Here is a 13724-nt window from a genome sequence, read left to right on the forward strand (position 1 = left end):
GATAATTTACATTCACATACAGCTACATTACACACTGCATGAAAGGCAATATTGGAATTGGCATAATAGGGGCACTTTAAAAACAAGTTAAAATTTGAAATGTTGGCACGACAACTAACTAAAATAAAATAAGTTTAAGTACTAAAATTCCTAAAACTGAAACTGACATAAAAATAAATTAAAGCTAAATAGAAATGTTAAAAAATCTAAAACTACTAAAAATGTCAAAAGGACATAACAAAATTACTAAAAATTAAGTGTAAAATGTAAATATAAAAACTTTTAAAATATTAATAACTACTCTTATATTTTAATACTAAAATAACACTGACTTGATGTTATTTGTCTATGGAACTCAAAAAGCAAACGCATATTTTCTAGTTCCTAGTGACCACAGGCTCCATAATGAATTAAAAAAAAAGCACCATAAATGTAGCTAAAACAAATTGTACTCAATATTCAGAGTACAATTTTGAAGCCATACAATAACTTTGATAAGGTTAAAATGTAAGTTATTATTTATTGAAAGCTTTTTTACTAGTGTTGCTTGTGCTTTCATTTTAAATCTTCAGGTTTCCTTATTTTTGTTCTGTCAGATATTATTGATTGGCTCTTAAGAAATGTCAGCATTTCATTTTTATGTAATTTCTTTTTTTGATCAAATGTCGGCTGTCTCAACCCATTGCTCAGTTTCAAGCTGAGGAGTTTCCTCTCTCTCTTCTCTTCTGTCTGCATCTACCTAATATTTCCTTTCCTCCGTCTCCCTTCTCTTAATGTTAATAAGCAACATTCATCACGCAGCTGACATCCTGCTGTCTTATTTCTTTTTTAGTGCTCAGACGTTTGTAAAATATGTTTTATGCAGAGAAAAACTGACTTGTTTTCTTTCCTACAGTTCATCCAAGAAGTTCGCTACAAGAACGAGAGCGTACTAGAGTTCCTCTCTCCCATTGTGAACAAGACATACATAAACCAGTCCTTAAGAACGATCATCCAGCTGGACAACTTGGTGGAGAACTTGACAGAGTTCGTTTACCATCAAGACCCCTCGTTCGTTCCTTTGACCGATAAAGCCATCACGGAAAACAGCATCATCAACGTGAATGCAAGTATTTTTGTTAACGACAGATTTTGGATGCCTCTTAGAAAAATATGCCTTTAAGGGACTTTGGTTTCAGTAACTGCTTCGTTGCTTTTCTGTGATGCAGGGTAAAGGTTTTTCCAAAGCCATGACTGCCAAAGAGGCCCAGGCGTTTGTGGGTGATGTGTTATGCCCAGTGACAATCCTGGAGGACGATAAGCTGTTCCTCGTGGCCCCCTCCAGCCCTCCTAAATCCACCTCCAGACGCCATCGCAGAGACACCAGTTCAGAGGCTATGGAGCTGATGGTTAGAAATAGCATTAATCACAGTTATTCTCACCAATTTTACCCTGTGTTCAATGTTTCTTGTCTTTTTCAGATCATATTCGGCAACGGAGAGTGGAATGTCGGCTCTGTTCGCTTTGAGAGGAAATACGAGGTTCCTCTTTACATCATCATTCCTGCTGTCCTCATTCCCATGGTCCTCTTCATTGCAGTGTCGATCTATTGCTACAGGTAACAAACCTCTGAGTGCACCAGACTGTAATAATGTGAACTTAATAACTTGGATTTCAAAGCTGTGGTCTAGTGAGTAGCGCATCAGACATATTGCTCAATTTTTTTTTCCAATATGTTCTCATTCCCTCCACTTCAATCTATCATTTCCTGTCCTCTCTCTCTAACATAAAAACACTGTTTTATTTTATTATAGAAGTCAACACATGACTAGTTGACTAGTCAGTAAATTAAATTAAAAAATTATCAAAACAAATCAAAATTCAGTCTGATTGTCAACAGCAAATAAACCTATTATCTAGATTTCCTCTCCTCTCTAAAAGAGGCATTGTATTTCATGCAATTAATAATCTATAATAAGCAGTAAATTAGATTAAGCAGATCAAAATAATCAAACCATAAATTAAAATTCTCAAATTTAGAACTATGAATAAACTTAAGATCTGAATTTCCCTTCTTTCCCTCTACTTTCAATAAAAAAAATTAAATAATAAGCAGTAAATTAGATTTAACAAAATGAAAAATAATGTTTGTGTTTGTATGTGTGCAGGAGGAAAAGCCAGCAGGCAGAGCGAGAGTATGAAAAAATAAAAAATCAGCTTGCGAGTTTAGAGGAGAGCGTCCGTGATCGCTGTAAAAAAGAGTTCACATGTGAGTTATTCCTGCTTCTCGATTAGTTTATCATCTTGTACAAAAATTGAATGAGATTTTCTGTCATGATAGGATGAACATAAACTATTGATTACAGGTCATTTCCTTGTATTCTTATTTGTTTGTTACTGGCCACTTCAGCAAATATTTGCTTTCTAGGTAATCTGTTAGAAGAACGAGGATGATGTATGGTCTCCACTATGTCTGTACCTTTTGTTTCTGCAGTGGTAGCTTGTGTGTGTAAAGCTTTTTTCTGATTCTGATTCTGAGTTTTGTTATTCTGAAAGCTTTCGCTTATATATTACACTTCACTCTCTGTTTCTTAGATCTTATGATAGAGATGGAGGACCACACTAGTGATCTGAATGAAGCTCGAATCCCATTCCTGGACTACAAGAACTACACCAACCGCGTTTTCTTCCTGCCCTCCAAAGATGGAGCCAACGATGTCATGATCACTGGCAAGCTGGACATCCCAGAATCCCGCAGAGCCATTGTAGACCAGGCACTCAACCAATTCTCCAATCTCCTGAACAGCAAGACCTTCCTCATCAATGTGAGACCCTTAACGTCATTTTCCAGTCTCCAACTGGATGAGTTCACTCTGTTGGCATGTCCGCATACTACTGGATTTGATGTACTGTATAAGCTGACTTATGTGCTCATGTCTTTGTGATTTAGTTCATTCGTACCCTGGAGGGCAGGCAAGAGTTCAACGCCAGGAATAAGGTTTACTTTGCTTCCTTGTTGACGGTGGCACTCCATGGAAAGCTGGAGTACTACACAGACATCATGAGAACCCTTCTGCTGGAGCTGATGGAGGAATACATCCACAGCAAGAACCCTAAACTCATGCTCCGCAGGTCAGAACAAATCCACACAATTCACTATTTTTGTTGCTCATACTTGGCTTTAAAGGGGATATCGGAAACCCATTTTCCACAAGTTGGTTCGATTCTTTAGGGTCTTCATGAAATGTCTGCAAAATACTTCCTCAATGGTCGTGTAAAACAACAACCTTTTTATCTTTTTAAAAAACAGCAACCCATTTCGGTGCATGTCTCTTTAAATGATAATGAGCTACTGCTTACTCCACCCCTCTCTTCTGTTTTTTTGTGTACTTGGCGGCACATTACCATCAAAAACAAAACTAAACCACTGTGTCCTCAGTGCCTCTCATGTCAGGAGAAAGTGAATGTTCACTTTTACATCCAACAACAAAACACCTGCATTGCTTACGAGAGATTGTTGTCGAAAATGGAAAATGGCCGACAGCTACAACTAGCTGAGGGTTGAAATATGCTAATAGCAGTTGTAGGCGGGGCCTAAACAAACAGTATGACATCATATTGCTCAGAAAATCAACACGGCTTGATAATTGAGATCATTGAAGGGTGGTTGTGTCTACACACTGCTAAGATACATTTATATGCAAACACCATGTGAAAGTGAATTTTGCATCCAGTGTCCCCTTTAATATTTCCATGCAGTCATACTTTAAAAATTTCTCAGCAGTTGATAGAAAACTTAATAATTCCTGGACTTTGTACCAGAATATTATAGACTTGACCCTTTTGGTTTATGCTAGTAAACAACCACATTACAACCACACTAAACGCCCTAGAAACAGCATGGCTATTGCTGAAACCATTCAGAATACTTCAGTAGATAGTTCCTGATTCGATTTAATTTTGATTCATAAGCTCTTAATTCATTTTGATTGCTGTTTTAATTTGATTTGATTTAGATTTATTTTGGTATATTTTAGTTATAATGTCCATTTTGCTTACGCATACTTACATAGAGAGAAATGTTCTTTAATGCTAATGCTGTAAATTATACAGGGCAGAGTTTCAGACTGGCAACATGTCTTTTAGAACCATTCATTAAACAAAACCGCTCATAAGAGTCAGTTGTTTGTGAATCGTACTACACTATCAGGTTGCATTGTATGTTTTTGCATGCGGTTCTCGATGAGTCCATAGAAAGTTTTGTGGTTTAGTGCCGCCACTGAAATTAGACATTGAGAAATTATATTTTTTGGGATTTCAAGCATCGATGTCAGGATCGTTCAAATTAAGATTGTAATTTATCAGGACGCAAAACAATAGTTAGTTAAACCCATTTTTTAAGGTATTGCCTGTACTGACAAATGATATTATCAGCCTGTGTTTCCTGTTTAGGTCCGAGACTGTTGTAGAGAGGATGTTGTGTAACTGGATGTCCATATGTCTCTACCAGTTCCTAAAGGTGAGCAATTATGCTATGATTAGAATTGCAAAAATTGTTTTCTAGCTGTAAAGTCTGACTAATGTGTTTTTCACAGGACTCAGCCGGGGAGCCACTCTATAAGCTCTTTAAGGCCATTAAACACCAGGTGGGAAAAGGTCCAGTTGATGCCAAGATGAAGAAAGCCAAGTACACTCTGAATGACACCGGACTTCTGGGAGATGATGTTGAGGACTCTGTTTTGGTGAGTCCTAGACATATTTTAGCATTTGGACTTGTTTTTGAAGTGTGTGGCATGTCTGTACAAAGATGGTTTCCTTGCAAAGATGGTCGGTAAGGGACCCGTTAAAGAGAAAGCTTGTTAATACAGAATGGGTCTCGCTGTAAGAGAGACTCAGGAAAGCGGAAACCGTGTTCGTGTGTCCATCATTGCTCTCCTAACACCATTTCATTGGCTAGCAGTGAGTCTGTAATCTCATTCACGAGCGTAACACTGCTCCTCAGGGACTGAACAGCCATTATCCGCTGGAGGAAACCACGCTGCGGAAAACGATTCATGAGATCTCGGAAAACAAATAAACGCACTCTTATTTGTTAGCAGATTTCCCATGCAACCAAGATTTACGCCTAAGTAATTGACTTGGAATTGGTGATTCTCAGTCTAATTGTTTATTTGATGTGCTGATCTTTGTACAGTTGATGGTATCAGTAGACTAAAGCCTGTTTGAACTCTCTAGACATTACAGGTGTTGGTTCACGGCGAGGGTCCCGATGTGACCCCTGTCAAAGTCCTGAACTGTGACTCCATCTCCCAAGTGAAGGAGAAGATCATCGAGCAGGTGTACAGGAATCTGCCGTACTCCCAGAGACCCACGGTGGACAGCGTCGCACTCGGTAAGACTTGGAACAAATTTTCTGTACCACCTGGCACTTTTGATTCATTACAGCAGGAACATTTCCAAAAGCTTCCAACTTTATGAAAGTAACATGCATAAATAGCTCTCTTTATTAACAATGCACTGCATTTAAAAGTACTGGAGGAAGACTCGCTTCTGAACGGATAGCTGTTTGATTAATGGTGGGATCTTGTGCATGTCGGTCTGCGCTCCTGCAGTTCTTAATGAGTTGTTCTTCTAAATGTGCTGAAGTGTTAAAGCCGATGTCTCGCATCATCCATCAGACAGATGAATCTGGTTAAAAGAAGGAGTGTAGGGAAAAACCAGCCAGGGGTTTTCTTCTTCTCAGGTTGTCAAGTGTAATACGTGCCAAGTTTGTTGGGGTTTTGTTTTTTCGGGACTGTGTTGTAAGACATACTTTCTGTCCTTTCCACAGAGTGGCGCCCTGGCTCTACAGGGCAGATCCTGTCCGATCTGGATTTGACATCGCAGAAAGAGGGAAGGTGGAAACGAATTAACACACTGGCCCATTACAATGTGAGTGGTTGCATAATCACACATGAATACACACATAAACACTCACAGTGTATTGATAAGTTATTGCATTTTATGTTTCTCACTGATTAATGTTGTCTTGAAGAGCAAATTTTACTGTGCTATTACTGTCAGTTAATTAAAATTATATGATTCTGTTTAAAACGTATAGTTAATGCATTTATTTTATTTCATCACAGGGATTTATTTCTCTGTTTGTTAGTTTATAGTGGCTGGTACTCTGTGCTTAATTTTTATAGTTTTATTTTTTACATTTGTACTCTGTCCATAATTTGACTAGTAGACTTGGATTTCAGAGTCAATTCATTATTTAGAAAGAAGAAATTCATATAAACAATGCAATATTAAGGATAATTTACACCATTTTGAGTTATATGCAAACCAATTCACCTTGGGTTTTCATCTAGTCTTTAATGTTACTGACAAGCCTGTCAGTTTTTATTAATATTTTACTTTATTTGTGCCCACAGTATTTAAAATATTTTATTTTATTCCATCACAGATTTGTATTTATTATTTTATTTTATTAAGTTTTGTTTTATTCAATCCCTAGCTTTAGTCACTTTAGTTAAGTCTAACTTTATTTTAGTTTAGTTTAGTTTAGTTTTGGGGAGGTACATATATAAATGTTGATTTTTTTTTTAATTAGAAAATTCTCTCTGCTTGTATGTAGATCATTTTGTGTGATGTCATATTATTTCTTGTTTAATTAGAATGAATATCTTCTGTGTTATATTTTTTGTTTGTGTGTATTAGGTGAGAGATGGTGCCACCCTGGTCTTGTCCCGAGTTCTGCACACCCAGCAGTCTTTCGACCAGAACCAAGACAACCATGAAGAAAGTTAGTGACTTACAGTTTTAAACTACTCATCCAGTTGTATTTAATGACAGCAGTGCATTGCTTCTTATTGATCCCCCTTAATAGTCTAAACATATTGACAGTCCTTAATGATGGAAAAACACAGAATGACTGAAATCTGCTGGCGCACTAAATGAAGAGTGAACTAGAACTGAACCCAAACTAATGGGCCACTCAAGTACATCTAAAATAACTGTTCTCCAAACAGGAAGAGCAATCAGTCCTTCAAATGTGCTTGTTTTGTGATGAACAGGAAATGTTTTGCTGGAGGACGATAAAGTATTTCACCTGGTGAGACCGGCAGACGAGCTGGAGGAAGTGAAATCAAAGAGAGGAAGTATGAAAGACAAGGCCACGACGAAAGCCATCACTGAGATTTACCTGACCAGACTCCTCTCTATGAAGGTGGGTTAGACTGAACATTTGATTGTACATTTAAATGTTTGTCTTCATTCACATGTAGAATTAGAATGAATTCTGAGTTAGAAAGTGATGTACTGTGATGTACTTGTGTACAGGGCACGCTGCAGCAGTTTGTGGATGATTTCTTCCGCAGTGTGTTGTGTTCTGGGAATGTGGTTCCTCCTGCAGTCAAGTATTTCTTTGACTTCCTGGACGAACAAGCAGAGAAACATGACAATGTTGATGATGAGACCATCCACATATGGAAGACCAACAGGTATGAAACACTTAACGGTTCGGAAAAACATTTGTTCAAAGGGACAGTTCACAAAAAAAATTCAATTTTTGTGAAGAATGTGTCAACTGTTTTCTTGTTTTGTTTGTTTTTTTAATTATACAGTGAAATTCAGTGAAGTATGAAACAACATTGGACTCATATTAAATTATATTATATTATATTATTCAAGTTAAATGAATTTAAATGTAAATGTAAAAATATATATTATTGTATAGTATTACATATATATTATAAATATATTATTTACATTTTTTATATAATTATTAACTGTAAATTCACCCTTTTGACTCATTGTATGGGGAAAAACGGTAAGCCTTTTAAAAAAATTCCTAAAAAAGTGAATTTGCTGCTTATTTTGTTATATTATATTGTGAAGTTAAATAGTAAATAAATATATTTAATAATTAATATTTAATTATAATATAATATAATAATTGAATATATTTAATTATAATATACAATATATATTATTATAAATAGATATATTTAAATATATTAATAATAATAATAACATTGTAAATTTACTGGGTATTATGTTATATAATATTATGAAGTTAAATAGCAAATAATTATATTTAATTTAAAAATGTATATTGTATATTATTATATACAATAAATATTATTATAATTATAAGTTGATGCATGTACATATATTAATAATAATAATAACTAATTGTAAATTTACTGTCTTTTATTTTATTTTATTTTATGAAATGAAATGAAATGAAATGAAATGAAATGAAGATTAATGAAAAATAATCAGTGCAGCCTAAAATTTCGATTCATCTGAATGAATGAATTCAACTGTGTCATTACATCAGTTAATAAAGCTGTGTTTTGCATGAATGCATCATATAGAGTGGGATGCCAGTATTATTTTGTCAAATGTGTGCACAGCAGGAGGTGGTTGTTTAAAGTGACAGACATCATTTCTGTGACTAAAGCCAGCTTTTTGCTTCATGCATCCTCACAAGCGCAGCTGTGCACATGTACAGACATGACAGCCATCCGTCTTTACTTGTCTTTCATGATCAATTATGGTACTGAATATTATGCTGGCTTGACCCATGAGCGCTTGCGATTAAAAAGTTAACTTTCATATTGAATAAATTGTATTAAAACACAGATTCTAACTTTTGGGACAAATTCTAATAGGCCTACAGTAAGTATCTATTTATAAGTAGGTGCTTGTTCACATGTATCTAACCACAACTTCACAGTTCTCACAACAATAATAATAAACCATCCTGTGCAGCAGAGATTTGAAAACTCTCTCCAAACTCTTTTTAATTTAGCAGATTAAATTATGTAGGCTTTGTTGAGCCCTGATCAAATATTCACAGCGTGTCTTGTTCGGTGAGCAGAGAGATTGACAGGTGAAGTCTGCATCAGTGCGCACTTCTCTTTCGCATCTCCCCTCTCATCCTCCCATTAAATTACCCCTCTCGTTATTGTTTTGTAGAAGAACCGTGACTGCTGGGTAAGTCACGAAAAACTGTTTGATTTGTTTTCGAGGGATTTGTTCTGAGTCAAGGCCAACGGGACTCTGGTATTGACTCTGTATGGATCGCTCACAGCTCCTTTCACATAAAGGCCGCCGGGACCTTGTTATATTTAAAATCTCACTCCAAACTCTGAGAGACATTTTTCTGAAAAATGATTTTCTGTGATTGAATGAGGAGATGCTGATACAGGCATTAGATCCAGGGATTAAAAACAGCTCTGGAGGAATGAGGAGAAAGCTATTACGTTCCTTTAAACAAAAAACAATGCCTTTGTTCAAATAAAATGACATTTCTATTCTGTAGAGGGTTTGTTGTGGTCGTTAAGCTAAATTGATTGGTACTTTTTGCTTAAATTCGCAGATAGACTTTGGATAAAAACTATTTTACCTTGGGTTTTCATTTCGCCTAATCTGGGCAGTTTTTATATTGATATTTACTCGTTTACTTCCATTTTTGCCCTGAGTATCTTAAAATAATGTAATTTGAAGAAATTAATGGCAGACTGTCCTTCAAACTATTTAGATTTATGTAATTATATATTTTATATATTATTTGTATTTTTGCAGTCCTACACATTTTTATTTTATTTTTATTCTTTTTTCTTTATTTTATTTTATTTATTTTTAGAATTCGCCCAATAAATGTTAATACTAACAATTCGTTTTTAAATAAAAAAATATCTTGTCAATAGTTTTGTGTTGTGTTGTGTTTTTTTTTTTTTTTGTCCTTTAATAAGAATGCATTTGCAAAAGATATAAAAAAAGTATGTGTATCTTTGTATTTGTTTCTTCAGTCTGCCTCTCCGGTTCTGGGTGAACATTTTGAAAAACCCTCACTTCATCTTTGACGTTCATGTGACTGAAGTGGTGGACGCCTCTCTGTCCGTCATCGCTCAGACCTTCATGGACGCCTGCACCAAGACGGAGCACAAACTTACCCGGGTGAGCAGCAAGGGTTGAAGATGTAGTTTAGCAATCCTATCATTTCATCTTGACTTTCTGTCTCATGTTCCCTCTCTTGATCTCACCTTCACAGGAGTCCCCCAGCAACAAACTGCTTTATGCAAAGGAAATCTCCACTTACAAGAAGATGGTTGATGAGTAGGTTTCTTTTCTGTTCATCAGTTGGTACATGTGTAATCACAGTTGAAAAAAAAAACAAAAACCTGATGTTCTCTGTGCTCTTCAGTTATTACAAAGGCATCCGTCAGATGGTTCCAGTCAGTGACCAAGACATGAACACACACCTTGCAGAAGTTTCACGTGTAAGTTTAAGTGTATAATTTATTTTATTTTTCATGTAATTTGTATTTTATTTGGTGCTTATTTTATATATTTAGTATTTACATTTTTTTAAATTTCTAGTTCATTTTTTTGTCATTTTTATATTTTTTCATGTTTATTTTTTATTGTATTTAATGTCATTTTATTTGTTTTATTTTTGTCATTTCTATTTAATTTATTTAATTTTTATTTCAGTAGTTTTTGCTTTATTTTTTAAAGATTTTATGTAATTTTCTCTTTATTTTGTATTTTAAGTAATTTGTATTTTGTTTTATTTGTTTTTTATTATTTCATTTTTTTATGTTATATTTTTATTGTATTTAGTTTCATGCATGTTTTTGTACACAGCAAATTTAACTCTTTATCTTTCTCCAGTCTCATACAGACAAGTTGAATACGCAGGTTGCATTGCACCAGCTTTACCAGTATGCCAGCAAGTACTACGATGGGGTAGGTGTTGTTACACATCAGAGTATGTGTGTTGAACGACAGCCATTTCTATACTCTGGTGCACTTTTTTTTTTTTTCTCGAGATCAACAAGTAAACGGTACAAATTTCTATCTCATGCCATGCCATCCATAGATCATCTCATCGTTGGAGGACGACCCTGCCGCCCAGAGCAAACAGCTGACCCTCAGACTGCAGCAGATCGCCGCCGCGTTGGAGAATAAAGTGACCGATCTTTAGTGTCGAGGAGCCCAGACTCAAGAAAGGAGACGGAAGTGCCACCAAATCCAAGACACAGCTCAATTTAATGGGCTCAAAAATACGAACAGCCCTTCTGGAGGACTCTGGTTGATGGAGCCTCCGCTCCGTCGAGTGAAAGATAAAGCGAGGAGGAACACAGACTAATTGCGGACCCTTCCTCTCCACACAGCTTTCAGCATCGCTTTTGATTCAGAGGGACCAATAGAATATACTCTGACCTGAGGGGAGCATCACAACCGTCGAGGAGAACTAAAACTCGCTATGGTACTTTTCTCAGATCAGCATCTGCACAATGAAAACCCAGCATTTATTTTTGTGTTCTGCTCTGCCAATAATCAGATGTTCAGTATATTCTTCCTGTGTAGATGAATTAAAATAGTGTTATATGTAAATATATTTTTACACTCAAGGCTGCGAGAGGCTTTAGACAAAACAGATCGATTATTGTTTCCGTGGAAGCCCACTATTTTGTTTTCCTGTGTATTTTAAGTGCCACTCTCATTCCTGTGCAGTGATGATGTCATATCCTGTGGGTTCTTTGACGCCATTGGCTCACGGTTCAGTTTGTGGTACCACTATCGGTTTGTGTAGGTGTTTGTGATGCTGACGTCTGAGCCAGTGCTTCTTTTGTCCCTCCCAAGTATTTTTAGTGTATTTTATCAGTGATTGCGTACAGAAATGTCATCAAGTCAGATTCTAATTTAGCCACAGCGCAAAAGAACAGGCCATAATTGTCGAGCGACTGTCCACGTCTCAGCACACTTGATCCATGACACACAGACACTCGGAACAAAGGCCACGGAAGCCTTTATCTGCCTTTGCTTTGGTGTCTGATCCAGCAGTTGCGTTTTTATGTTTTGTACCATCTTTGCGTTTATATATGTGCACTTCGACACATGGCTTGCCTTATTTTATGACAGTTATGATTTTGTATTTTAAATCAACAATATTTGATTTGCATTGCTGATTGCCTTTCTTGAGAAATATTTAACACGCACATATGGTAGAGAATTTCCTTGAATGTGACAATGAAATACGGACGATCGTGACTTTGCCTTAACAGCAATAGTATGGACTGAGAGCGACTCGTATGCCAATTAAATCATGAAATCATAGAGTTTTCATTTAGTTTATTGGTACTCAAATTCTTTTTTTTTTAATGTTATATTTTTTTATTTAGAGCTTACCAAAGTTTAAATAAATTGTTCGCAGCTGTTCGCAACCATCTTAAGCTTCTGTTGTTTTATGTGTATCAAATTATCTCGTTTAAAGTGTAATTTAATTAATAAAAAAGATATAATGGTAAGGCAGCTGATGGTAAGTTGTGTAATTTTTTGTAAATGGTACGCTTTTCCTACTTGTATGTTCTGACTCAAATGTGCCAAACACTTCACACGCGTAATGACAAAAGGGGTAATGAAGGACTACAGTATATTGTTTCTTCACGAACTTTACTAGTGTGACTCGTGTTGCCTTTGGTGGGCGGTGACAAAGTCGCACTACAGCCAATCAGAGGCTGGCACTGCCCATTCTGAGCATGATGGACACAGCAGGAAATGCCTTTGATCTGTAAATATAGCCCGACTGATTTCATATTCTTCTCTCCTTTTTCTCGCTCTTCCTGCCAGTTCTTCTGTGTTGTCTAGCTATGACCGTGTAAATGGCTTATTGTAAAGCTTCTTGTTTGCCTTTCTTTACCAGGTAGTGCCTTACAAATATGAGTAATAATGATCAATTGTGTGGTGATTGTGTCTGCATTAAAATTGCATTAGGGACCTTAGTTATGTTTCTGTGTTTTTGTGAGAACCCTTTGCTGCTACTTTATAAATGTTGGCCTGTTAAATTATGTTAAACACTAATAATTTCTAATATAGCCCTGGTCTGAAAACGGAAAACTCTCCAGGGCCAAATCGAGAGATGTTTATCCCATATTGAGCCTCATAAGATGGCTTCAGAGATAAGGTAAGACTTGGGGTGAGTTGTTTTCTTAATTTGCTTTAATCAGTTGTTCTATTGTTACGTGGGTGGTAAAACACATTCATACTAACTAGTATTGTATAGTCCATTTGATGTCCCTTAATATTTAAGTAGCCTAGCAGTCAGAGTTTGTTCAGTGGCCAACACCCTAAATGTTTGTTTTCAAGCAACAAAAGACAACTGATGGGCCAAATGTTGAGATTTGGAGGCGACAAGGTCAATAAATCAATTCCAAAAAGTGCACTTGAAAGCATTTTTTTGGTCTAGAGACCAATACTAAATTAAGAAATTGTAGATGTGATGTATGTAGATTAGGATGCCATCACATTAACTTACTGCAGAAGGTGGGAGTGACTGTAAATGGTTTGTACTGAATAATGTCCAAGCCATTACTGTCAATGTTAATGTGTTGGATGTTCCTTCCAGGAAATGAATGCACCAGTCTAAAATATATTACAGCATGAATATGTCTACAAGTAACTTCACAGTGGTGTTGTTAACTAAAACTGCAACTAAAAACATTATCGTTAATTGAAAAAAGGCTCAAATTAAATGTAACACAAAAAAAAACTAAAAAAAAATAATAATTTGAATGTTGCTTTGGCAACTAAATTAAATTTTAATGACTAAAATAACTGAAATCAAACTAATTTTAAACAATTTAGAAACATATTTTAAAAAGACTAATAACAAAAACTAACCAAAATGTCAATCGCATTAAAAAAAAATCTAAAAATTTAAAATTAAGTTTAAAATGAAAATG

The 13724-nt window shown here is 35.7% G+C and overlaps 1 protein-coding gene across 1 annotated transcript in view; it reads left to right on the forward strand.

Annotated features, from left to right (window-relative positions):
* Positions 1-12831, forward strand: part of plxnb2a.1 (plexin b2a, tandem duplicate 1) — a 119565-nt gene extending 106734 nt beyond the window's left edge. The window contains exons 20-37 of the mRNA XM_016443094.1: positions 896-1105; positions 1209-1388; positions 1461-1597; positions 2148-2248; positions 2575-2804; positions 2930-3111; positions 4432-4498; positions 4575-4721; positions 5215-5371; positions 5810-5910; positions 6685-6769; positions 7041-7192; positions 7306-7466; positions 9786-9933; positions 10028-10092; positions 10181-10256; positions 10651-10725; positions 10859-12831. Coding sequence (XP_016298580.1) covers positions 896-1105; positions 1209-1388; positions 1461-1597; positions 2148-2248; positions 2575-2804; positions 2930-3111; positions 4432-4498; positions 4575-4721; positions 5215-5371; positions 5810-5910; positions 6685-6769; positions 7041-7192; positions 7306-7466; positions 9786-9933; positions 10028-10092; positions 10181-10256; positions 10651-10725; positions 10859-10963 — 2379 coding nt within the window. The 3' untranslated portion in view covers positions 10964-12831. The remainder of the gene's footprint in view (positions 1-895; positions 1106-1208; positions 1389-1460; positions 1598-2147; positions 2249-2574; positions 2805-2929; positions 3112-4431; positions 4499-4574; positions 4722-5214; positions 5372-5809; positions 5911-6684; positions 6770-7040; positions 7193-7305; positions 7467-9785; positions 9934-10027; positions 10093-10180; positions 10257-10650; positions 10726-10858) is intronic.
* Positions 12832-13724: the final 893 nt, after the last annotated feature.

Source organism: Sinocyclocheilus anshuiensis, unplaced genomic scaffold, assembly GCF_001515605.1.
Source record: "Sinocyclocheilus anshuiensis isolate Anshui unplaced genomic scaffold, SAMN03320099.WGS_v1.1 scaffold916, whole genome shotgun sequence".
Lineage (NCBI taxonomy): Eukaryota > Metazoa > Chordata > Actinopteri > Cypriniformes > Cyprinidae > Sinocyclocheilus > Sinocyclocheilus anshuiensis.